Source organism: Ciona robusta, chromosome 7 (assembly GCF_009617815.1).
Source record: "Ciona robusta chromosome 7, ASM961781v2".
In the NCBI taxonomy this organism is placed as follows: Eukaryota; Metazoa; Chordata; class Ascidiacea; order Phlebobranchia; family Cionidae; genus Ciona; species Ciona robusta.
The window spans coordinates 3,444,571-3,471,290 of NC_143241.1; the positions used below are offsets into that span (position 1 = coordinate 3,444,571).

Below are 26,720 nucleotides of genomic sequence, written 5' to 3' on the forward strand. Positions count from 1 at the left end.
TTTTCGCTGTTTAGTTCCTTTGCCCAATTCTGCATGTATGGAGTGATTAGATCGAACTGTTTCGCAGATTCTAGAGTTATGTAGTCGTAGTGCACAACCCCTGGCTAAAGTTATTAGTACCCTATAGGTGGTTTGCAATTGCTAAGAACGCTTGGCTACGCTCCAACGATTTCGGACCATAGTTCGTTTTGTAAAGAACCACTTCGCTTATAAGTCGAGTAGATGTAGTTTGTTTACGTGCTGAAAACTATCAGAAAGGCAGAGAGACATGCGTTTGCATAATATTATGCATAATATTAAGCGCGGCATATACATAGTTTGTACTTTATAAGAAAGTACTATGGTATGTACAGTGCTGGCAACTGTTAGCTTTGAGGGTTCATGGTATAAATTGTAGAAGGCCCGGGGCGCCACATGTAACTGACGTCCGAGGTTTGTTTTGATAATGTCTATAAAACTGGGCAATACATATATATATATCGTTGGCAATTCAATGGTGTGTAATATAACGTATATATTGGATATACTACATACATTATTGCATACACTGTGTTTTATATTTTAGTTAGTATAGATATAGAAAGATGACACATGCAATTTTAAGTTTTTGTTGCGACTTGCACTAAAGGTTACTGTTGCGTTGCAATTGTTTGTGTGACGTAACTATGGGAGTAGGAGCAAGAAGAGCTGGGAGAAGAGCAGGAAGAGCAAGACGTCGCAGAGCCAATCACCATCGTCATCACAGGACTGGCATACGTCACAACATACACCATAGGGGACGTGTTCGTCGTGTTGGAGTCGTGAGAGGGGGGAGATCTGCTACGGTGGTCCATTTACGAACCCCTGCCCAAAAAGTTGGGTGTGTTTCTGTGGCCTTGCTGTTTATGTTCGCGTTTGTAAGCGTACCTTTACTTTCCATCGGAAGTTCAGAAATGGGAGCCTTGTTTTACATCGGTATTAGTTTTGTTGTACTCGCCGTCGTCTGTTTAATCACTTGCTTATCCATACAAGCCAAGAAGTCGCTCAATCCGGTCGTTCCACCTTCTACAACCAGCACCACCACTTTTACGACACAAATGGGTTCTATGCCATCGACTGTATTTATGACCAACGAGACAGGCACTGTACACTACCCACCAACGACAGAACCATCATTTCAGCAGCCGTCCAATTACACTACCGCCCCAACGACTGCTGCAAACTTCGCACCGTACTATGCACCTCCAATGGGTCAACCCTATCCAAATACAGCTCCTACTAATCAAATACCGACTACCACATACCGGCCTCAAGGTGTAATCATTCACGCTGACTTGCCCCCCTCCTACGACGAAGTGACATCAAACGATATATACAAAAGCCCATCGTAAACGTGAAACCTATTTAAAACATTATTATGGTACTGTACAGAGTGGTAATTCAGAGCGTCAATGGTGCATTTATAGAAGTATATTTAAACTTTGTTCAAATTGCATTGAACAAATAAACACCTTATAACGATTAAGGTGATATATGATATATTCTGCAGCAAACTACGTGCCTTGTAATATCCCAACCGCAAGTTTTGTAGCCTTATCCGTTTGAACATTGTACTTACCTACAATATTGTACACTATATTGTGATTGAGAACAGGTAGACCACATGTCAAGTTTTCGAATAAGGCACTGGCGATCTATTCCGTCTGTTTGTGTGATTAAGAATATGGTTCCATCGTTGTTGGTTCTTTTTTGGTTACCTATAAAAGAATAGCTTGATAAATTACTTGTACTACTCGGCCGTTGCATTAGTATTCTAACAGTTGCAAACTACGTTTTAATTTTATAATGGTATTTGTGTACAGCAATATTTACATTACGAAATATCGTAATAAATTATACGTAATTCAAATATCATTGTCATATAAAAAAATATAATACACTTCTATTGCTACAACATTTGAAACAAGTTTCTGTGAATTATTTTTTTTCATAACCTATTTAACCATTGAAACATAAACATATTATAAAGGAATAATCTATATAAAAGGGTTTATGACGACATACTTGGATTTATTACCTGCAATAGCGAACTGCACAGACTCATATTATGCCAAAGCTTATAGAGCCCTAAATGTTGTCGTATGAAAAACAAAATGCGTAATCCGTATGTAGCAGTTGGTTCAAAACAACCAAAGTCGAAAAGTTTTATTACTCGGTTATTCTGTAGTAACTCAGGTGTTATCGAAGTAGTAAAAATCCTGGCTGGATCTGTGTTTGGGGCTGGTATAGGCTATGGTAAGTCTAAGTCACACAAACTAGCCTATATTGTATATGTAGTTTATACCTAGTAATGTTGCCTATGATGTTTGCCATATTAGCATAAATCAACAAGTATATTGTACAGCTTTCCAATTCAAAATCTCGGCTCAGGCATGTTTCATTTATACAGGATATTATTACTTGACGTTCAGCGGTGCTTTCCAAGAAAAGGAGCGAGTGTTGCAATTGTGTGTGCTATGGGCTGTCATTTGCATGTCATCTTTGGGCTGTGCTTTGTCTGTACAAATTCGTTGTATTGCAGCACTAAGCGTTCCAACCATGGTTGGTAAAACAGGCCGAAGCGTGCTTGGCGCTGTTCTTGCGACGTGGATCTTGGCTGGTACATACATTACTATTTTATTGCATTTATTTGGTAAAGAACCATTTCCGTATGTTCTGTGCATTCTAACAAAATTGCAGGACCGATAGCTAATGTGATGTACCACAGCGGAGAAGCAGTGAACAGCCTGACTTGCACAGCGCGCATGCACAACAAGCAAATGATGCAGTTATTGCACTTATTACACGCACCAGTTACCGCCGGCTTTAGGCAACTTGTGGCAAGTCTCATGTTAAACAGTTATACGTCTGGTAAAGTTAAATACTTGACCATTTTGCAGGACGACGCTGTCGTGCTAAATGATACGGAAAAAAGGTTGAACGATGAAATGGAAACAATGAAAGGCGAGCTTTGGAGCAATGATGACACCAAACCAACTGGATCTACCGCAAGTGAAAAAACTGTAGTAACTGAAGCAAATCTCGCTGGAAAACTGAAGGACGATGCGGTTCAACGGTGTACAGGTGCGTCATGATGAAACAAAAATAGAATGGCAACACGGAAATATTTTGTATGCGCAGTGAGTGTACTCAGCCTTTTATTATTTAGGTTTTAAGTTTTACCCAAAAAAAACAACTACAGGGGTCTTCGAGTACGGTGTGAATGAATGTGTTCGGTTGTTCCAGAAAAAGGAGCAGGAATGTCACGACGCAATCAAAATTCCTTTCTTAAAAGACATTCTGTGTTTGGTTCTAAAAACATCATTTCTTTGCAACATTGTACGCAGTAAGCATGTGTTCTGGAATGTAGTTTCTAAATATAACTACCATTGAAGCAATAAAGCAATACACCAAACTCAATTGGGGGAAACTATATACCATATGATATGATTCAAGTGATTAGAACTCAATACATTAAAACACAATGTACAGTATATGTTTTTTACAGATTTTAACACGTGGTGCGCTGCCGTTCCAGCCGTCGACGAAACATCTGTCAATCAAAATTATTCAAAAATGAACCAAATTTCTGAGTCTCTAAATCGGGAATTCGAATCTAATCTCTTGTGGAAGGTGCTAATTTGTATAATAAGTTTCTATATTAAATTTCACAAAGTCCGGTACTGTAAATTGGCGCAAACCATTTGTAAAACATATATTCCCGTGAGGTGAGATACTCAAAACGGACACTATTCATGAATAACATTAGCACATGATAAGGTGATAACCAAAATTTCTTAATCGTGTTTTAACAACTAACATTTTGAGTCGTCAGACTTGTTCATATAGACAGTCCCAGTTTAATACAAAACGGGACAAAACATTTAACCATCTTACCCCAACTTACTTTCCAGCATCATATGACATAAATTTATTAAGACTATATAAACACTATTTTGCCTCCTGTGACGTCAGGTACCACGTGACGAGCCCGCCCCGGCGATGTTAACCGTCGATGAGATCGTTAAAAACGTTGAAAGCGATATTCGTCGTAAAAAGCAAATTTTTGACTTTTGCATTGCGCTCGTAAAGAAAGTCATCGGAATTTCATTTATATTTGTTCTGTCCTCGTAAGTGTGTTTTATAAGAGAAACAGCGATTTTTCTTTCAAGTCATGTATATATTACTATTGGATCAGATGAATACTGTTACCATAATACATTATCCCATATCTCCTAATCAAGTTTTCAACAATTACAAATATTATTTCAGAGTCATAAAATACGGATATAAGTATAATTCTGTAAATATTCTTTGCTCTTTAATAATAGGACAGTAAAGAAAATTAAAACATCAAAAATGTTAACCTTAACTACTATACAAAATGTTTTTTATGTGGAATCAAGGAACTGCGTGTGAAAACCGTGTTTATTATCACAGATCGAGTTCATATAACTCAAACTACTTGACTGACTTTCGTTTTGATAATCTGTACGTAACGACATACTTCAAAAGGAAAGACAAAGAGCGAAAAGTGCAGGTAAGTGAAACAAATGCTTTATATTTTACCAACGCGTAACATTATGCATCGTAACGCAGGGAAAACGTTGTCTTCTACCCTTATCAAGGCTTGAAAAGCGTCATCTCATTTTACCAATGTCCCCCAAACTATCGATAAATGAAAAGAAGTCGGTGGTAAGTATGCTTGTGGAAATTTTCATTTACGTCACACAAATGTGGAAATTGAAAACTAAAACCGCAAAGTCCGTCCATCAACGCAAAAAAATCAATTAGATTATGGATTTTTTTCAGTTTTTCAAGATGCTCACGCTTTTCGGACAGTTTCTGTTCACTGTCGTTTTATTGATGTTCGATTATGTCATTTATGCGGTCCTTGATCTAATTCGACGGCACGCAAAAGTCGACGTAACAGTTCAAGCTCGTCATAAATTAGAAGGTATATGTACAGCGTTACACGTTTGAAACCTAAGATTTAGGTAAGAAACTGTCTCATTACCCCGTAATACCCAGGGTGCTGCCGCACAGACCTAGCCAGATGCTGTAGCCTGTCGCTTTCCCGAAGGTATAGGCGACGCGACAAGGGCTTTATAACGGTAACAGGCCAAGGACAGATGCTCTTATGGCATATACGTATTTTATTGTGGGGTAAGATGGGATGCCGCCATCACTAAATACCACATTTCCTGATCGTGTTTGGTATAATTAACAACGTTGTTTAGAGTCGTGAGGATGCGGTTATTTAATTCTGTAAATATTCCTTGTTTACTACACAATGGAATTAAAATAAGAAAATATGTCAAACGAGAAAATAAGTCCCGTCTTACCCCACCGGCCCGAGTCAACAGTTTAAAACCTCTATTATTTGGATTTAAAGTCACATCATACCATCCACAATTTATGATGTACATAATAAACTTATTGATTTTTTCCAGACAGAAATGGACGTAATCATTTGAATAAATTAATAATTAATTTGAAATATTTGTTTGTGTACATTCGCCAAAGGGTTTTGGTTAAATGTAAATAACACTGAGTGTTATTTAAGAACCAAACATTTGTTATCGGCATTATAAAATAGATATTAGGCATCGAAGGCTCCATGTACACTTATATACCGTTCTAATACAATAGACAATATTCAAAGCTAATACAATTTTCTTTACTAAACCGAGAAACGTCAATAGTGTAAACCATTTCGTTATATAAATGCTACTAAACACGTGTATATGATTGTTTACAGTTCATATAGAGGGCAATAAAACAGTGGCTGCATTACTGAAACGGCTTTTTCTTCCCTTCAAGGACAATGACCATGCGTTCAACACTACCGCCAGCAATCTTGGTAAGAAGTGCATTAACATGACTTTAAGCTATCATAACAACAATGTAAAGTTAGCATACCCATAAGAACGCAAAAAATTAAACTAAACACATTTTCGTAGTGAGTTTGATTTTATTTATCTTATACAGAATGTACTGACAATTATAATTTCAGGCTGTCTGCCTGTCGCCAGACAATTACCCAACAGCGACATCTACTGGATAGTCGGAATGTACGGAGTGCTTCTCCTGACGACGCTAGGTGACGCATACGCGCTACGTTTACGCCACGTGGTCGCCTCCATTGCTTACAGAAGACGCGAGAAAAAACGAATCATTTTTCTGTACAGTGACGTCATGAGGCGTAGGAAAAACCATCTGTACCACGTCAGGATGACTGTGCAGAAATTGGCCCAAAATTTTAGACTGAGAGTAAGTACAATATAACGCAATAAAAAAAACTATTTTTTCCCAACACTTCTTACTTTAAAGCAACGACACTCGATTCTTACCGCTATGCGCATAAGAAGCGAAACTGTCGACAAAATATTCGCCGTTCTCGGAATCGGTTCTTCCCGGTGCCTTATCTGCGAAGTGAAAGAAACCAAATCGTCACCGTTGGTTAAATGCGACGACGTTAAATGTCACATGATGTACTGTACAGTATGTTGGGGTGAAGTCGGGGTAAGTGAGGCATTTGTTTAATGCGTGGATATAATTTTGTAATACGTAACACAGGAGTGTTGTTGGGCGTGTAAGAACTACAGACCACAAGACGAAACTTTACAAGATATAGATGATAACACGGGAAATATGGCAATGTTACGTGACCAGAGTATGGAATAAAGGAGGGATTCTGTTGCAAAAGAAAGAGGTTGTTCGTTGAGGCACGCCAGGGGACCTGAGATTTTGACCTCAGTTTACCCAAGTTACGACGTTTTCGCTTTGTTCCTTTGTTTTTTCCTTTTCGCGACGGTAGCTGTGTTTTTTTTCTCCTGCTCTTTCTCCCACTCTCTCCTCTCCTCCTGAGGAGTGGGGAGCATAATGATGCTGCTCATGCACAATGCGGAGAACATTACAAGACCGTTAGTACCACCAACAACTCTGAAATACGTTTTGTAAAACACGTTTATAACCCGCTAATGTATGTTTACTGCAGCGCAAACGACAAACCTTTACGCTGGCTAGACTGTATTGTATAGGGTTAAGCTGTTAAACAAATAACATACCTACACAAAGGTTGCACGATCACAAAGAGAATCATAATATTGACGATTGCTTTCCGACCAGTATATATGTGACCTCGGTTGTAACGGTACATAAACAAGGCGAAATAAGCAGCAGTTACCATCCCGTACTGAGCGGGAATGTTGTTAGACATCCTTGCTTGGCCACGGCTTAAACAGATCCTTTGTACTTCTCAAACCCGAAACTAATACAGTGCCAATTCTGCGCTTTTACACGCTTGCCGTCACTTTCTACACTACGCAGTTACGTTGCGTATAGATCCTGGTTTTACTGAATCACGCTTTTCTACGAAAGTCGTCAGTGCACAGTGGTAACTACTTTGAACAGCATGACAATGCAGTAAGGTAGTTTCTGGCTTGGTTAACCAGTAACTAATATCAGTGAATAAACGCTTTGTTGTATTAGCAATAATGCAGGTGTACGCCAACAAAGCAAACAGAAAGGAGTAACGTTAGTTGACATATTATATTGAGGCTAAATTGGCGTCAAGTTATCAAACTTTTGTTTTGTAGTGCCGCTACGACTACACCTATAGCAACACGATGTTTATTTGTCATTTGAACCCAACGTCGCTAAAGTAATACGATTCCAACAAATAAAGTCAATGAAGCGTGAATGCTGCAGAATAGCTCTGCAATCATCCATGGTCTTTATCAAGAACGGGTCAATTCAACAGTATCGGTGCATGACAATTTTGCTTAGTAACAACCTTAAAAACTTCGCAATTACCCTACAGTAGAGCGTTGGTAACGAATTTAGTACATTGCCATTAGGGCCAAGCCTTTTTCGTTCGGGCTTTCGCTCGGGCGGACGAAACTACTTTACGCTTTTAGGGGCTTTTTTTCAATTTGCATAGACGTTTTGATGATTTGATGTTACGCGGACATGGTAGATTAGTTTGGACGTCGTGTGGAACGGGTGTATGCTTGTATAGGTATATGATCATGTTGGGTAAGAAATTGTATATGTACATAGAATCGCTTACCATTCAGGCGCAAAGTACAATATGTGAAATCTTAACAGTAGTAGTCAATTATTTGTTGCTCGGTATGCACCTAGTAAACTTAATCAGTTATGCGTAGTGTTAGTGTTGTAACATATTATTAGTTGTATTTACTAACAATGCGCTTAATAGATACACTTCAATTAGCCTATATTGAATTAGTTTTAAATTCATAAAAAGACGTAGGTAAGAGTAAATAGGCAATTGAAATCGAGGGGGGTAGTTACTTATTAATAGGGTCAGTCGATTGTTGCAATAGGCATGACTTACGAGTGTACATTTATGTTTTTGTTTTTAATTGATAGCCAGCAGTAAAACAGAACGCGTGGCATTAGATGACAGATTTGTTCCAGATAGTTGCATTTCTTCCCCTTTTCATGATTTTCTGCGTTTATAAAGTTTTTGCACGCAGATGCTTCATAGTGGACTTGTCTAATGTGAGGCGAAATTGTTAAAGACTGTTTTTACCGGAAAATATGACTAAACAAATGGAAACAACTAACACTTCGTCTGTGGTGGAACCAACAACTAGTATGTGCCGATGCCCGCAGCAAAAAAATGGCCAGACTAATATTTTGGTTATGATTTTGGGTACTGGCGTATTCTTACTTTCATTCTGGTGCTTTTGTTTAAATAACGATGTGCAGCAATTAAAATTAGCTGTAAAGGAACTGACAGGAAATGCAGAAAGGAAACAAATGGCCGAAGATAAACCAGAATTCAAGGTAATGGCACTTACCCACATCGACAAACCTTTAACAATTGCTTCATTTATGCTACATGCCTAATGTAACAATTGCATACATTTTAGTAAAATCTAGAATATATGACATTTTTTTAAGAGAAATCCTAAGATTATTAAACATAAATATAGATATATATAGTACTATGGGGTAAGATGGAACACTTTTAGCACATAATATTTAAACCCTACCGTGTTTTAAAGAATTAACAACGGTCTATGGGAGTTGTGAGGATACGGTTTTATAATTCTTTGAATATTCTTTGTTTACTACCAAATGAAACGAAGAACTAATGAAAAGGTGTCCCATCTTCCCCCACCCGACATTATATATAAAATATAACTTTCGTCATAAATAGCTCTTCAGAAACGAGCCAAGTACTGCGGAAAGCGAATTCGAACACAGGGCGCTCGTCAGATCTCTTGTTAAAAGAAATGCGGAGGGTACGTAAGACTTTTATCGCTAATATCAGTCGATGTGTACACTGTACAGCTTTGACACTAAACATATGTGTGTATTATGAAGGACCGTTTACAATATATATTCTAAGTCATATATGGTAGGTTGGGGTAAGATGGATACCGTGTTAGCACAGAATGTCCCATATTACTTAATTGTGTTTTTAACAGTTAACAATGCTCTTTTGAGGTCGTGATGATAGGTTGAATTTGTTTGCTACGAAATGGAACGATAAAAGAGAATAAAAACATCGACCATTTTACCCCAACCTACTATCACAACAGTAGTTAAAGCATTAAAATACGTGACTTTGGAGTGCATACAGGGGTCATAAGTAGGTACTATAGTGGTTTCTGTCGTATGTGTACCATATTCCAAACGCCCACCTACGCATTTAATAAGCATTAGATTTATTAGACGTGAAGTCCCAATGTAATATATGCATATATACCTTAATTTGAATACAAAGCTAAACTTGATAACACTTTATATTCAAAAGTTTCGGGGCTTTCCATTTATCTTATGTTATACAGTAGGGTAGGGGAAGGTGGGACACCTTTAGCATCACGTAATATATAAATCTCCTAATCGTATTTTAAACAATTACCAACAGCTTATGAGAGCCTTGAAGATATGGTTTTATAATTCTTTGAAATTTCTATGTTTACTATCAAATGGCACGAGAAAATAGAATAAAAAGGTGTCCAATCTTCTCCGACCCTACTATATTTTAACAAATGTTGTTTTATCGCTATACCCTGTCCTTTCGTTTAAAATATTTCTAAATCTTCGCTATACTGTAATCGAAGAGATAAATATATTTATTATGCATTATATTACTGTATTAAATTGTATTTCTATCTCAAAACGTTTTCGGCGATTAAGATGCCACGTATTCTTCGGCGCCATTTTAACTAACAGATGTTTATATCAGATTCAACAGCGGACGATCCCGCAGAACCACGGGAATCAAAAAGTCGTAAGATTTCAAAGCGGGGAAGTAACATGAAAAAAATGATTAGTAAGTCAGATTTTAAAATCTTAATTTCTGTTTACTGTAGGCTAAAATGGATACCGTTAGCACATGATAGTGCATACTTCCTAATCGTGTTTTAAACAATAACAATGCTGTTTAAGATGCGCGGTATACGTTTATAGTTTTTTGGGGGGACGATAATAGGGAATAAGAAAATGAATCATCTGACCTCAACTTACTATATATACTTAGTAGTGTTGGGTAAAATGGGACACGTTTCATTCTCTTTTATCGTTCCATTTCGTAGTAACTAAAGCATATCTATAGAATTATATAAACCTATATCCCCGCGACCCTATAAAAAGAGCATTGATTATTTGTTTAAAATACGATCAGAAAATAGGAGATTTATGTGCTAACAGTATTCCATCTTACCCCCCTCCGTACTCTATATTTATTTCTGTTAAATTACAAACAGCGGGAGACAGAGCCGCAAGGTCAAAACGGCATATTCTCACATACCATGGTACATACAACATATAATAACCTCGTAACACTTCATATACATTAGAATATAACTGGAGCATGGTTTTCAATGGATGTACTAATCAGTAGTACCTATTTAAAACACTGCATGTATTTTTCTTTCTTTGGTTTTGTAAAATTATATGTGCCGTAATTATTTCTGAATTTTTCGTTCGTTTTTAAAATTAAAAATTCTGTAAAATAAGTTTAAAACAACGATATGACAGGTTTGATAAGTAATAATATGTCATTTTCTTTGCAGAAAATCGTCTGAGACGAAACCGGGTAAGACATTGTTTGGGATTTTTTTCACAAACCATAGCCTACACGAAAAATTTGGCAAAATTGCAACTAGTATAAAAAAATAATTTAAGCATAGTACTGTGTGTTTAAGATGTATATAGCGTTAGCATTTAACAATCCTTATTCATAAAGTGGATAATACTGGATATGGTTATATAGTTCTGTAAATATTGTATATTCACTACCAAATGGAACGAGAAAAGAAAATGAATAAAGGTGTCCCGAATTACCCCGCCCTACTAAGTGTATAGAAATATTTTTATTTACTACAAATAGAAAAATAAATGACACCAAATCATAAACAACTTTACCCCAACTATACCTAAAAACACAAGTAGTAATCGGTGAAAAAATGCTGACACCATTTACTGCATAGGCGGTGGCGATACATGTGAAGGCGCAAGGCGCAGAGAGAGGAATTGGCGGAACTTTCCTGCCAGGTACGGTTGAAGGTACGATGCTTCTTTACGAAGTCATTTTGTAAACCGTAGGTGTGGTACTGTTGGGTAAGATGAAAACCTATAATATTTCATATTAATGTCACTTATATTATCCCATATTTTCTAATCTATTTTTAATAATTAAAACGCATTTTTAGAGTTGAAAGAATACTGTTATATTTTTCCATCAATATTTTTTGTTTACCACCAAAACTGGATATAAATTGAATAAATACACGGGCCATCTTACCCCAACCTTGTACACTATAAAGTGGGGTGGGGGAAGATGGGACACTTATTCATTCTTTTTCTCTCGTCCCATTTGGTAGTAAAAAACACTCAATAAAATATACAACAGAACACTTAGAAAAAAAAACATCTTACTCCACAGTATTATAGGGTGTTAATAAATTAACACAGTGTGCGCTTTGCTAATGTTGGGAGAAATATTTTTTTAATTGCGAAGAAACCCTATAGAATCCTAAATATATACCAGGTCATTACAGCTGGTATTGTAAAACGTATCATTATTACAAAATGGTGCGTAGGTGACGGGACAAACAAACCAAACAAAGAGAATATCGAACTTCGTTCTCTATTGACGCAAGTCGATTGTTTGCGATCTTTCGGGCTCTGTGATTAAACAAGAGGCGTTCGAATTGACAGCGATAAAATATCGCGTCTCACCGCAAACGCTTTGCATACAATATCAAGTGTTCAGACAGAACTTTATTAACTTGGTGTATTATCAACATCTGAGTAAATATAATACCACTGGCTTGTCTAGTGATTTTTACAATAATATTTCCAGGAAGAACATTGACTGACTGGGCGCCTCCGGATTCTCATTTTAAAGGGTTTGGAACTCGCCATTTGAATAACGATGGTTATTTTACTGTCCCTGTTGCAGGGGTGTACTTTGTGTACAGCCAGGTAAGCATACTTAGAAACTTAATTGACGGCCTGTACAAGAGAGAGAATATTGCTGAAAATCAATTAAGGTTGGCGTACATAACCCTTTACACAGTATCACTTCCACAAACCAGCATTGCAAATGCATTTATTCCAGGTTGTGTTCAACGTAACAAACCTACCGTTTATGGTGTCTGAGATTGGAGTGAACGTGGACGGACAATCAACCTTTTCCCGATGCCAGTTCTCCAACACTCTTACCCGCTCCACACCACGGGCCAGTTCAACTCGAAAAAGATTCGTCACCTGCCACTCAAACGGAATTGTTTACATGAAGGCAAATCATGGAGTTTCCTTATCGGTCAATCCACCGTCGGTTGAAGTTTTTCTAGCACCACAGTACACGTACTTCGGGGCCTTTCTGATAGGCTTGTGATACTGACATTAAAACTGTTTATAACTTTTGTAAAAATGCATGCAGAGAAAACTGGCTTGTACTGTCCAGGGTTGCTTTACTTCTAACTGTGAGCACGCAGCAATGCCAATAGTACCAACCCATGGAGTTAAGCCTACATTAATACCACCATCTGTTCTACAGTACAGCATCTGCTTTTCCTTTTTGCTAAATGTGTAGCCTACATGTTAGAACAAAATACATTATTTTTGAAACACATGTACATACACGCGCTTTTTGTTCCTTCTTCTTCCGTGTTTGTTTTATCGCGTTTACGTTTATGCACTTTTGCCCACATTCGACTGTACATTTGAACATAGAAAAAAAATGCAGAAAATCCTTTGTATCTGCAATACCTTATGTTCCGAGACTTACAGATAAGCAGCTTTTACCTACACAGTAGCATGGCTATATCTTTGAAATATGTTTAATACAATTTAATTATATCATTTCAGTAAAAATAACGAACAACGATTTGGAGCGGGCCACAGCATAAGATCCCATAGGGATATTTTTTCGCATTGAAAACCCGCTCCGTTGTTTTATACATTCACACATTAACAGCGTGGAGCTTTTTAGGACTTAAGATATATTGAGTAGCACGCTTAACACAGCCAGGGAACAAAATATAATTTCGACACGGTTTATACAATGGTGGCCGTACCCGACCACGGATACATTATGTTGCGAGCCCCTCGCATTTCCCGAAGCTGTTTAATGGTTTCTCGGCCAAAGTCGCGGCACAGTGCACGTGATATTGTTTTGGAAGCAAAGAAAAGGCACAGAGGTTAAAATTGCACAGATTCAAGCTGGGTAGATGTCATGCTGCAGACGACTTGTACATTCCACGAAAAATTAGTTTTTCAATTAACTGCCGCATAATTACTGGTAGTCTGATTTATAACATAAGCTGGCCTAAGATAAAATAGCCTAGAAAATGAACTATCGTAAATTTAGTATATCCAATACCTGCTCCTGGAGTACTTATAATTAACAAGCAGAATCCGCTGACCTGAAATTCACAATTTTGGATGCTTGTTATGATTGTTGGTTTGATACTGCCATGACTAACTGTGGAACTAAACAGAATCATCTCAGGTTTGGAAACTTTTGAAGATTCTGTCTTGTTCCCGAAGCACTGGCAGTTGTTGGGAGATTTTCGGTAAATTAGAAATTACTTGAAGAGAAATTGGAACCAGAAAGAGATATGGAAAGATAAACATCAGAAAATTGCTTCATCGCGTGGAATTCGGTAAATTGTATCTGAAAAAACAACACTTGAATAGTTAAGAGACTTATGGTATAACTGAGCATTGGGTATTACATTATTTCACCATTAGCTGAACCACATATGCCCTGTGATAACCTTTACATATTTTGGAGCCTTTTTATATGGGTTTACATATGTAACATATGTCGCCCAAAAAGGAATGTGATTCTTTATCATAGTATGGAAAATAGAATGTTTAAAAAGTATTTTCCAGTACAAAGTTTAAATACCTTTGCAAAAGACAATAGTGTACAAAACTTTTGCTTTGTATAAATTAACTATACTGGCTCCATAGACAAACTTGTGCTTACTTTTTGAACCTTGTAACGATACCATCCACCAAACTATCAGTAATACCCGGGCATTTAGACTCTGCTTGTTCCAGTGATTTTAGAATGGCGTCCAGAGCAGCATGACGCGTCTCGTTCTCAAATTTGTTTTCTTTCAGCTTGAATAAAACATTTAATATATTTGTATAACTTAATAATTATACTGCAACTTTTGAAAACCGGTAAAATACTTATTTAATCAACTGTTTCGATAAAAAAGACATTAATTAGAAAATATTGTTATCTAAAGGGACATTAAAATCTGAAACTTTCTAGGCCTTTACATAAACATTTAGAGCAATGGGCAAAACTTTGCAAAACCAAAATTCCCTATATAACTAAACATAATTTTATTTTGCTTTTAAAATCTGATTCAAACAACAAATAAAAAAAACTTGCCAAATAAAAACCTGAAGAAAAGGTGCAAATAAAAAGGCCGTCGAACAAAAAAGCAGAAAATGGACCCTCACAAAGATAGGACATAGTTCAGAGCAACTCACCTGTTTTACAAGAGGTGTAAGTAACTCAGTGAGTGACTTTGATTGCTTGGTTTGATTCATTGACATTTTTGCGATTCCATTCTCCAGGACTTTGTTCCCGGGTACTTTGATTGTGTCAAACTCCCAAGTATTATCGCTGTCATCCCGCTCTTCATTATCATCACTGGAGAAGGTAGAGTTTTACTTTAACTCCTTATTGGTTTTAGACATATAGTAGGGTGGGGGAAGTTGGGACACCTTTTTATTTTATTTTCTCATCCCATTTAGTACTAAACAAAGAACATTTAAATAATTATAAAACCGTATCCTCACAACTCCCCTAGACCGTTGTTAATTGTTTAAAACAGGATCAGGATATTCGGATATTATGTGCTAAAGGTGTCCCATCTCTCCCCACCCTACCATGTAGGTTTTATGTTATAGGCTTTAAACATGTAATAGGCATAAGGTATGCACTAGATTTAAAAATGTACATATATGTGCTTTGAAATGTAGGAAAGACAGGGATAGTTAGCAAATTCCTATGAAAAAAGTCTTGATTTATTGGTGGCAGTATATATTGTGTGATGAAGTGCAAAAATACCCACGGCATGCCTGCATACTGTGCCAAGTTACCATAATCAGTTTTTTTCCAGAATAAATATACTATACTGCAAAAAAACTAAACAATATAGCTTAATGGTAATTCTATTGTGCTTACTTGTCTGAGTCCCCAGAGCTGTCAGAATCGTTGTTATTCGCTTTCCAAACTCGATACCTGTCGATTAAGTCCACGAGATGAGATGTCTTTTTTGCTTGTTTCAGAAATTTGTGTTTCAAAAGCTCCTTTGCTGGTGGTCTCTGTGGCAGAAAATCTTTAGTTACATAAAGTTATGCTGATAGCAGGAGGGCAGATGTATTAAAAAAATGATCGTGAGCGTAGGCACCAAACTTTTTTTAAATTCAGGCAGGCAGCAGGGCTAGTTAGATGAACATTCCTATGAAACAAGGTATTGGTTGTAAACTTGTAATGTGTTTTGAATAAGGTAGTGCAGAAAATTCCAGGGTAGGCCTGCATATCCTACCACTTCAGGTTTTCCACTAATAAACAGGAGGTATAATGTTAAAAAATCCTGGGTTGGTTTTAATACAGAGTCCATGGCATAATAATTAAGGCATTGTTAATGATGAATAAATTAAAAAGAGTGAAAGTGTTTTCTTGCCATTTAAGACCATATTTAATTACGTTTCATATATAGATTATACAAATTGTGTAAATTAAACTGCAAGATTGTGGTTAATTTATTAACAAAAAAATATGTTTCCTATAGTGTCTCTTACTCTATTCTACAGTGCAGATATTTATAAAGTATATACATGGGCATATTCATCATACACAAACCACCATGTGGTAAAAAATTTCTTTACGTGATGCAGAAAAACTTATGTGACGCCATGTTATGCATAACATACGGTGTGCCAAAATGCGAACGCCAAATGCGAAAAATTCAGGAACTGTTCATCATGACGCAAAAATTACCCAATATTACAATTTTTGATTATTTCATAGCTCATGATCCAACAAGGCTATACTATTAAAGAGTCAATAAACTGATTTATGTGGGTAAAAATTTTTTTCCATAAATATAAAAAAATCGGAATTCTAGATTCGAAATAAAGTATTCTAGGATATCCTAGAATACCTAATTATTCTGTAATGTGCATCCCTATTTACACCCCTGATGTACAACCTGATGATTTTTTAAATAAATGTTTAATACTCAAAACCATGTCTATAAAACACTGATGCTCTCAAAAAACAGAAAGCTGACCAAATACAGACAAATGAAAATGGTTTGGAGCAAGCGGAAATCCTGAATAAAAACAAGGAAATCCTAAGTCAACACTAGGTCATTGTTTCGCTTAAAAAGAGAATAATCGACAATAAAAACACAACCTTTAAATGCTGTACCATGACTAGACTGAAATCTGATATCCTGAAAAGGAGTTGAAATTTTGATTTGTCATTGTTTTTGAAACAGAGACGACAACATGTTTAGCACACAAGTTTTAAGGGTTTACCGTATAGTCACCAAATTAGATAATAAGGTTTCCTATGCCTAACGACTGTTACATAACTTTAGCAATGTCAACCCAGAATGTGTTAAACATTAAATAAACCTGGCGCCTATGGAGCGATAGTCAAACATACAATCCTGTAAAATAAATTTCAAGTTTTTGTTTAACGTTTATGGTTGTAATGTTTACTTTATGCAAAACTCTGGGATAGGGAGACATGTCAACTCTAGATTTGGTGTGGCCATGTACTAATGTACATATGTATATACAGTATACACTATCCAATAAACTATTTATAGACCATACAACAAGAGTGCTATTTAAAACCAGGAATAATACATGTACGTCAATGAGCAACCACATATAAAGCAATATATCTCTATTATGATGTAAGATCATTCTTATTTCTTAGTATAATGCGTTAAGCCCAATGACCTAATCTGCTAGTATCAGCCATACATGGATAGAAATTTCCATTTGGTGCCATTAAAGTAAATTAGTTTCAGTTTTACTGTGCAAGCATAGGCACATAATTAATTTTTCAAAATTTGAAGGTTCTAATTTCGTAGTATTACATCACAATGTGTTGCAGCGCGATTAAAATGACCATATCAGCCGGCAATGTAAACTTCACATTTGACATGTGTAAACAAATATTCGAATTCAACACCATAAACTTGTAGTTTGAACTGTTACATTACAAGTTAAGCTCTTGTAAATCACAGACAGTCTTCCTTAAGTTAATTGAAAGTATAACACACCTACATCTAATACTAAAAGTTACAAATTAACCTAAATTACATTTACATTCAACATAAAAAAATATGAATGAATGTAACTTACTTTATCCTCGCGTGGCCGGAAAACGACAGTCGTTATAACATGGGTGTGCACCTCGCACCAGCTTACGAGTTACCAAGTATGTTACTTTGTGGGTGATTATTTTTTTTTTGGATTTTTTTCATTTTTATGTATGGCTGATAATTTGGACAACCCATTAGTGACCACTGGGTTGGAGCAATTGCCGTTAAGTGTCTTGCCCAAAGACACATACGCCCACAATGGTAGCAGCGACGAGCCTTGAACCCATTACCTCTGGGTTAGAGGCAGGCGCGCTAACCACTACGCCACGGCGTCGGACAATATAAATCCAATGGTTTAACCTTATCTATAAAAAAGCTAGAACACAAAAAACTATAAAACTAGGCTAGCCCTACAATTATAACTTACATATTTAAATTCAATAAGAAAAATACAAATCTAATGGTTTAACCTTATCGATAAAATAACACGCCCTAAAATTATTGTTTTTTTAAAAAAAACTCACAAATTTTGGATCCTTGTTGAGACATGCTTCCACGAACATTTTGAAATCTTTGCTGTAGTTTCCCTCCAGGGCAGGAGGATTGTTCTTGGGGATGAGGAAGAGGACCCGCATCGGGTGAAGGTCCGCATTAGGGGGTTCACCCTTTGCAAGCTCAAGGGCGGTGATCCCCAGCGACCAAATGTCGGCCTGCGGTGAAATATTTTTTATAGAGGTAATGCTAAACAAGAAATGAAGTGGCACAAAATATGTAACATACATAAAAAATAAAAAGTCAAAATAGTGTACTTTAAGTTCATTAATCTGTTATTCAGGTAAAATAGCCTGCCAACCCTGTCACCCCAGGTTTATATGTTGCAACAATTTTCACTGACCTTGAAATCATACGCGGATTGCTTTATAACTTCAGGAGCCATCCAGAATGGTGTTCCCACAAAAGTGTTACGTTTGATTTGTGTGTCTGTAAGCTGACCAGCCACACCAAAATCAGCCAACTTCACTTCACCGTTTTCAGACAACAGAACATTTGCAGCTGAGTAAAAAATTGAAGTTTAAAAACTGATTTACCAATGTTGTGACAGGCGGATAGTGTTATAATAAAACTACAGTGCAAAATGGCCTAGGTGCAATTAAGTTTTAAGTTTATGACATAATTTCTTTAGGAAGCAGTTTCCAAGTTTAACTTCAAAAAACAGAGATGTCTTGATAACAAATCGCACAGGTATTACAAAGTTTGTTACTAAAATTAATTTAAAATGGCAGGTTTTAAATATGTATTACAATATGTTACAATATACATATAATACGCAATACAGGTTTCACGGTATAATGAATCGTGTATTCATTAGAAAATAGAACAGATTTTTTTTTTTTTGACTATAGGTGAAAAATGTTAAGCATTTCACAAAACTTGAATAAATGTAACTTATTTTACCCTCGTTTGGCCAGAAAACGACAGTCGTTATAAGGTATATAACTTATGACACAAGTGTTCATACACCTCGTGCAAGCTTACGAGTTACCATGTATGTTACTTTGTGGGTTTTAGGGATTTTTTATGTATGGCTGATAATTTGGACAACCCATTAGAGAACACTGGGTTGGAGCAATTGCCGTTAAGTGTCTTGCCAAAGGACACATACACCCACAATGGTAGCAGCAGCATGCCTTAAACCCATTACCTTTGGGTTACAGGCAGGCGCGCTAATCACTTTGCTATGGTGCTGGACTCTGCAGAGTCAGACACATATTTTGAGTGTAAAGCCAACGTAATACAAATAACTGTTTTAAACCTTTCACATCTCTGTGTAGTTTTCGTTCCCCATGTAAATAATCAAGACCTTTCAATATTTCCCTCAGTATCGTGGCAATGTAAGGCTCTTCAAAAAAACCTGCTTTCATCTGGAGACAAAATATGGAATTGTAAAAACGGGTGTTTTGTTATGGATAGCTTAAATATGGGTGATTGGTCTACAGCTTAAATATGGGTGATTGGTCTAAGATGACATTACATATATTTATATACAGCTTTTTGTTTAAGTAGAGCCTTTGATCAGAAATTGTTTCAAACATTAAGTGTGAATGCTTTTTAAATGCCAAATGGCATTTCTGGTTTAATAATTTACATATATAATGTAATTGAAGATGAAACACTGTATTTTGTGCAATTTGTGGTGTAGATTTTTGTGATGAAAAATACTTTGTTTATGGTCTGGAGACTCTGAACCTATATATTCCAAACCCATTTATAAAAAAAAAGATACTTTTAGACCTTAAAACATTAAGGAGACATAAAACTAATGTTAAATTAACAACAGCCAAACAATTAAATTATAGTCAATGTATTTTCAATGACTAAAATTAATTGAAACTTTGCACTAACTATAACATTGATAATTAAGTACATTGTGCCTTGACTATGAATAATTAATACACCTCAATAAATTAAACAGTAACCTATCTGGGGCTTTACTAAATGTAAAATTCTGAAAAACATAGAAAAACTAAGGCAAAAGACAAAATTCATACCGATTTTAATGATATTAAACGGCAAATAGAGGTATTGCATGATTACACTAGCACACATGTGTTTGGTGGTCAAAATCCAGCTAAGTACTTAAACTTACCAAGTCTAATGCTGAGCCACCGCCCAGGTATTCCATAATAATCCATAACTTGGTTCCCTGGGAATAATGCATTGTGTTTTGTAATATATAAGTTAATGAATAACTTTCTAGATGATGTTACATTACTGTAGCTTAGCTAATAGCCCTAACACATACTGTAGCCTATTGTAAAAATTAAGAACAAGTTTACAAAACTTAGTATTATGCCTACGAAGAATGGGTAATTACCAATTTTGAATTTACCATCAACTATTCTGCATACATAACACAAATTTTGATTTTGAAACCATATTTTAGGCCTATACAAATGGTTTACAAATATTCCAACCTCTTTTACTTGACATTGTAATTCACTAGTTATAGTTCAAGTATAATAATAATAACCATTATTTGTCTCATCGATTACGGTAGCAAAGATTTAGAAATATTTTAAACGATAAGACAGAATATAGCGACTAAACGACAGTTGTTAAAACAAGCTCACAGCTAAAACATATTTACATTTATTTCGAAAAAAAATAAGCGCGGTTGCTACACCTAGCAGACAGAAGAGCCATTTAAAACTTCTAATAGAAACAAAAGTGTGCAAAAAGACAGAAAGCATAAATCGGTTTGAAGATAGTTTGTCGGTGTCGTTAAGTAAACAGTATGTATTGTTGGGATTTATAACAGCACAGTAATACCAATACCACACTAGAGAAACATATAAACAGCTCATCTGCATTTATTTTTAAATTCAAGTGACGTTATACCTTTAAATAGGATCCGTGGTATTTTGTTACATGGGAACTGTTGCATTGACTCAGGACCGTTATTTCCTGCTGGATGTCTTCAATTTCATCTTCAGCTTCCTCTAGGTCAATGATTTTTATCGCCACAATCTAGTTTTTGTCATTTTTATTACTTTTTGTTATTTTTATTGAAGTGTTAGACTATGCTATGAATTATTTAAAATTTAACAGATTTTCTAATTTTTCACATTTTTTGTGTTAGACTTGTTAATTTCATTTGATTAAATGAAATTAATAATTGGACAAAAGCCACTAACAGTATGAAACAGAAGAATGTGTTATAATGTCTTTAAGTATTGTTGTCCCACCAACCAAAGATAAATAAGTTAGAAACGTTTATTAATTGAATGTAACCTTAAAGATTACATCAAGTAGCAGTTCCAACTATTAATTCTACTTTCTACTTAGATCGGCTTCAAGACTTTGTGCACTTTTGTTTATAGACTAGTACATACATTTATAATATCAGTGTAATGTTACCTTTCTTTAACGTGAATCTCAACAATGCAACATTACTATAGATAATATAACAATGGTTTTGGTTTTATAATAATAGGATTACCTCTGATGTCCGGTTATCCAAGCCTTTATAAACTTCCCCAAATGACCCTTTACCAATTCTTTCCTGTTTAGTAAACAATTTCTCTGGATCCATTGTCAGCTTCTGCAAGTATAGGGAATACTTGTTTATTAAACATTAGATTAGATCAATAATAAAGATAAAGTAAGGCGTTTTTTAAAAAATGTGCCTTCAGTGAATTAGCTGGTAGGGCTTTAGCCAAAATTAAAAGTTAATTTTTTTGCAGAAGAGATTTCCAAAACAAGTTGTAATGTACATTTTCTTTAAAATATATATTTCGTGTTGAATTATAACCAACGAATTTGTAAAAACAAAAGCACTACAATTGTGAAAAATATAAATGGCAAAGTATAGCACTTTTAACTCTAAAACCGAAAAACCACACAGAGTAATGTGTGGGAGCGTTACTAAACGAATACCAACAAAACTGGGACAGTATTTTGTTAAATTACATTTTTTAATACTTGCCTGCTGTTTAGCAAACGACATATTTGCGGGGCTTGCCATCCTGAGAAACGTAGTACGACACCCTGACGAAATATGTCAGGCTACTACAATTTAAACGTTTATTTATTCCAAGCAAAACAACAACAAGAACAGTTTGTTTTTTCGTTTACTTCTTAAATTTGTTACTTCGACTTCTGTTTTTTAACCCAGATTAAATATCCACTGGGGTTCGCACTTTTAAACATTTTGATGGAACGGGGACGATAAAAGTTTAGATTTAGATTGCCGCGGACAATTACAAACCTTTATACGAAATAATCCCAAGAAATAACCAAAGAAAATGACATATACAAAGCAAATTAACTATAATTTTAAATGAAGTTCATCATTTCAGATCAAGATAGCTTAATCCAGTGCTCTTCAACCGATTAGCATTAAAATATTCCATGAGTGCATCAGTACAAAAGGGTATACAACGGTGCATCACAAACTTCAAAAATGTTTACCAAAAATATTTAGTTTTGAACAGTTTTATCAAATTTAGCCACTTTCCTACAATTCTTTTGTATGAATTTATAGCCCCCACTGAATAAACAGGACCGCTGGCTGGGTTATATGACTCCGTGTTGATCTGACTTTATATAAAGGCTTCAGCGGGGTGCTATATCCACTGTAGTATTATTTGCTTTTATAACCAGAGACCAAACAGTTCATGATGTCTTGCTATGTTTTATTCCTTGTTCTGGTATACAAGTTCTATTCTATTCTGTATGGGTGATGAGGTCCGTGTGGATCTGGGATTTAGGCCAGACTTGATCCATTACCCCAACACCGTCCGAAAGTGACGTGCTCGCGGTAGTGAAGTGTTCCGACCAAGTCCTGTCTCGATTCTTGACCCGCATATATAGGGGTTCCATCTGCAGACTATTTCTGCGAACACGTTCTCCGTTCCGACCAAGTCCGGTTTATTCTGTCCCGATTCTTGACCCGTGGGACTCCATCTGCGGACTCGTTCTCACACGATTCGCGAACATCATTCGAGGACTACACTCGTACTCACAACGTCACAACCGGCGCACTTACGCAGAAGGTTTATCCTCGTTTGGGCAGCGAGTCACCACATATATGCAACTAGGTGGGTAATTCTTTTCCTGTATATGACTGTTAATTTGGACAACCCATTAGTGACCGCTCGGTTGGAGCAATGTCCGTTAAGTGTCTTGCCCAAGGCCACATACGCCTATCAGTGTAAGTACCGCCGTCGAGCATCGAACCGGGGACACTTTGGTTTTCGATGCAGGCGCCTAAACCACGAAGCCACGGCGCCGGACTCTGGTATACAAGTACACGATACAGTGTCTAGCAAAAGCTTACTTGACGGCCGAGCAAGGGCTCGAATGAGCCTAGACTGACCTCGAGGTCTCAGTGCCGATAGTGGCGTTAGTTCGGTAATTCTCGTTTCGTTATTAGTTATTTTGTTAGGGAAAAGGCAAATTCCATACCGGACAGAATCACGTGACAGCAGTGTGACGTCCCGCGATAAAATGGAATCGATTTTGGCCTGTCAGCCACTGAACGGAATATCATTAACCTCGTTCAACGGGGGGTTTGTTTTCATGAGAATAGTGAGATAAGCCGTATCCGCAGTGTTGACATGATTAACGAAGTATTGTGATTGGGTGATGTGACGTCACTTTAAGCGTCGAGTTGCAACAAATTCTATATCTTGCATCACTGGGAATTGCCAAACTAGTCCTCTCTTTAACTGCAAACCACCTAGCTGTTCCTAACCAATTTGATTGACGGTGTTTTTGACCAAACAGGAACTTATTCTTGTATGCACTTCTTCTTTATGACATCATTAGTTTTAGGTCAAAGCAATCAGAGGTGCATAAGTTCGTCGCAACAAATTTAGGGGTTTACCACCCCCAAAAAATGTTGAAGAGCACAAGCTTAATCGACGTATAGCCAAGAAACGGAATAAATATTCGCCATGTTCAAATATATTTCGAATCAAAAGTGTAAAATTTACAAATTTTATCGTGCAAAAGACACTATATGAAATATGCAATAAAAGAAAGAAATTGGATTTTTTAATAAACTTACTACTTACATTAGGTGCCAGTGTAGTATAGGGTGGGTCACGGTCTACTAGAGATTACTAGAGATAATTTCAAACGTAAAATGTGAATTATCAGGCCGTATTTTTAGTATAGGCCGTGGGTGGGTATACGATTGGACATTCTTTTTCTCACCCATTTGTTAATGTCCAGCCACGCAGGGATAAATACCAACCAACCACGCTTTTTGTCGCGCTAGTTATGCTAGTATCGGGTGCTAGTGTAGATAATGATAGTATGGTTTGTGTACGAGTGGACATTCTTTTTTTCTTTCCCATTTGGCCGAAATGAATATTTACAAAATTGTATGACCAATAGAGCGTTGTAAGAGCGTTGTTAATTGTTAAAAAAAAACTCCGCCACGGGAACTTTATTTATAATTAATTTATCTCGGGTTACGGAAATTGCCTGCCATGTTTGAAACATTACGCCTGATGAAGTGAAAATAACTTTGGTACAAAACGAAAAAAAAAGATTTCAGCTCCCCGTTGAAATACAACGATATTTTTACTTACACCACGGCTAACTATAAGAAAAGAAGAATTCAGAATGTAAGATATCCATTCAGAATGTAGAGATATCTCTTGTGGGCCGCGCTTGCACCTATAAGCTTATATATCTGTATTGGAAAAAGAAATAAAAGTAATACAGATATTTGTAATAGGTTAAGATAAGATAAAAGTAATACAAAATGTTGAGATACTACGAAACCAAAACAATGACAGAAAAATACCAGAAGTATCGACCACACTACCCAGTTCAATTAGCCGAAGATGCGCTGGGAAACTTCAAGGAAAGGAAGTTGGATTTTTTACTTGATGTCGGTTGCGGTGGTGGACAATCAGTGAATATATTTGCTCCCTACTTTCATGAAGTGCTAGCCATTGATCCTAGCGAGAATCAAATTAAAGAAGCGAGATCTCAAAACAAGTTTGCTCACGTGACTTACAAGCGAGGGTTTGCGGAGAAGCTACCGTGTGATGACGTCAGTGTTGACGTCATTATAGCTGGAGCCTCTGTACACTGGTTTGATCGGCAAAAGTTTTACGAAGAAGCAGATCGTGTTTTAAAGCCGGGTGGTCGCATGGTGATGTTTGGGTACTGGTCCCCTAAACTCGTCCCATTAGGTTTAACCGGTGATGAAACTAGGTTATCTGAAATTGGCTCACAACTTATACACGATGCTTACTTGTTTGGTGCTAAATGGAACCCAGACGTAAAAGAAGTTTACTTGCTAATATACAACAAATATACCAAAATTTTTAATGAAATAAAGTACGCGAAGAAGTTGCGTTTAAATCATTTTACTGAAGGAAAGGCTTGGTCGCTTACTGACGTAAAGGGTCTGATTCAATCTATTGATTCGTATGAGCCTTACATGAAAAGCAAACATATAGAACTGAAAGACTTTTCGGAAGAAGAACGCAACGCAAGACTGCTCGAACTGGATTACAGTGAACAGTTCGTGAGATCGCTCAAGGAAAGTTGGGGGTGTACGAAAATGGAAAACTCAGATGTTAAAATGCAAGTCATCTTCAACTTCTTCACCATTGTTGCTGATAAACCGAATCTATAATTACTACCAGCTTGTCATATCCAGAATTAAGTAAAGAAAACAAATCCAGAATTAAGTGATGGTTTATGATAAACGCCTCTGTTTCCGGAAATAGCTTGCATGGTTAAAATAGTACGCCTAATGACGATAGTATTCCATAAATTTTTTATATATTTTTAAAATCATACATTCATATAATCCAATATTGCGACTGTCATTTTGCCGGTATTTGTAACACTTTTTCGCATTTAATCACTTCAGTATACTATGACTTAACATGCCATTAAAATCATATATACCAGAGAACCAATAAAAAGTATTGCCAATTAGCGTTTTAGTTTACCAACCAATTTTAGTTCTTGCATGGTTCTTGCACGATGCGTATTTACAAATCTTCTTTATCAATCATTTTGTATTTGAACGTGACCATATGTTTGAGCTTTGCTCTTTTATATTTAAAAAAATAAGTTCTAGGCTTTAGTAAAGCGTTTAGATTTATTCTTTACTACAAGGGTAAACTAGCGTCATGTTAAAATTTGGATTCAAAATTAAACGAGAAGAATAGGCTACAAGTTGTTCCAGGAAATAAGGAATATATCCGTTAACGGTATATTCTGCCTACTTCACAGAACCAACATCGCACTGAACTATACTAGACTACCACGTGGTTTTGAATTATAATCAATGCCTCTCTGTTT

General features: G+C 36.3%; 5 protein-coding genes across 8 annotated transcripts in view; 3 read left to right on the plus strand and 2 right to left on the minus strand.

The window, feature by feature from the left end:
• Positions 1–6,960, plus strand: part of LOC149733826 (E3 ubiquitin-protein ligase DCST1-like) — a 22,161-nt gene extending 15,201 nt beyond the window's left edge. The window contains exons 2-14 of the mRNA XM_089880813.1: positions 566–2,274; positions 2,429–2,638; positions 2,719–3,102; positions 3,221–3,364; positions 3,527–3,651; positions 3,994–4,148; positions 4,459–4,558; positions 4,618–4,713; positions 4,831–4,975; positions 5,780–5,881; positions 6,035–6,291; positions 6,352–6,543; positions 6,598–6,960. Coding sequence (XP_089736939.1) covers positions 2,121–2,274; positions 2,429–2,638; positions 2,719–3,102; positions 3,221–3,364; positions 3,527–3,651; positions 3,994–4,148; positions 4,459–4,558; positions 4,618–4,713; positions 4,831–4,975; positions 5,780–5,881; positions 6,035–6,291; positions 6,352–6,543; positions 6,598–6,705 — 2,172 coding nt within the window. The 5' untranslated portion in view covers positions 566–2,120 and the 3' untranslated portion in view covers positions 6,706–6,960. The remainder of the gene's footprint in view (positions 1–565; positions 2,275–2,428; positions 2,639–2,718; positions 3,103–3,220; positions 3,365–3,526; positions 3,652–3,993; positions 4,149–4,458; positions 4,559–4,617; positions 4,714–4,830; positions 4,976–5,779; positions 5,882–6,034; positions 6,292–6,351; positions 6,544–6,597) is intronic.
• LOC149733827 (putative methyltransferase DDB_G0268948) overlaps positions 1–26,324 on the plus strand; it is a 41,524-nt gene extending 15,200 nt beyond the window's left edge. The window contains exon 2 of the mRNA XM_089880835.1: positions 25,132–26,324. Within this exon, the coding sequence (XP_089736961.1) occupies positions 25,159–26,043 (885 nt within the window). The 5' untranslated portion in view covers positions 25,132–25,158 and the 3' untranslated portion in view covers positions 26,044–26,324. The remainder of the gene's footprint in view (positions 1–25,131) is intronic.
• LOC149733829 (uncharacterized) lies at positions 6,556–8,338 on the minus strand. The gene is made up of 2 exons (XM_089880841.1): positions 7,089–8,338; positions 6,556–6,963 (listed from the first exon to the last, which is right to left on the minus strand). The coding sequence occupies exons 1-2, from the start codon at positions 7,238–7,240 to the stop codon at positions 6,789–6,791; spliced, it is 327 nt and encodes a 108-aa protein (XP_089736967.1). The 5' UTR covers positions 7,241–8,338; the 3' UTR covers positions 6,556–6,788.
• LOC149733830 (uncharacterized) lies at positions 8,484–13,145 on the plus strand. Of its 4 annotated transcripts, none has more exons than XM_089880829.1 (8): positions 8,484–8,835; positions 9,212–9,296; positions 10,247–10,333; positions 10,767–10,814; positions 11,076–11,098; positions 11,493–11,568; positions 12,368–12,489; positions 12,626–13,145. In XM_089880829.1, the coding sequence occupies exons 1-8, from the start codon at positions 8,587–8,589 to the stop codon at positions 12,902–12,904; spliced, it is 969 nt and encodes a 322-aa protein (XP_089736955.1). In that variant the 5' UTR covers positions 8,484–8,586; the 3' UTR covers positions 12,905–13,145. The 4 variants fall into 4 exon arrangements, with proteins under 4 accessions (XP_089736955.1, XP_089736956.1, XP_089736957.1 ...); XM_089880830.1 differs by having other exon boundaries at positions 11,493–11,556; XM_089880831.1 differs by lacking the exon at positions 10,767–10,814 and having other exon boundaries at positions 8,485–8,835.
• LOC149733831 (serine/threonine-protein kinase 26-like) lies at positions 13,334–22,571 on the minus strand. The gene is made up of 11 exons (XM_089880821.1): positions 22,369–22,571; positions 21,883–21,984; positions 21,282–21,410; positions 20,530–20,586; positions 19,696–19,804; positions 18,778–18,935; positions 18,407–18,592; positions 15,722–15,861; positions 15,022–15,184; positions 14,504–14,640; positions 13,334–14,185 (listed from the first exon to the last, which is right to left on the minus strand). Exons 1-11 carry the CDS (start codon positions 22,405–22,407, stop codon positions 14,158–14,160), a joined length of 1,248 nt encoding a protein of 415 aa, XP_089736947.1. The 5' UTR covers positions 22,408–22,571; the 3' UTR covers positions 13,334–14,157.
• Positions 26,325–26,720: the final 396 nt, after the last annotated feature.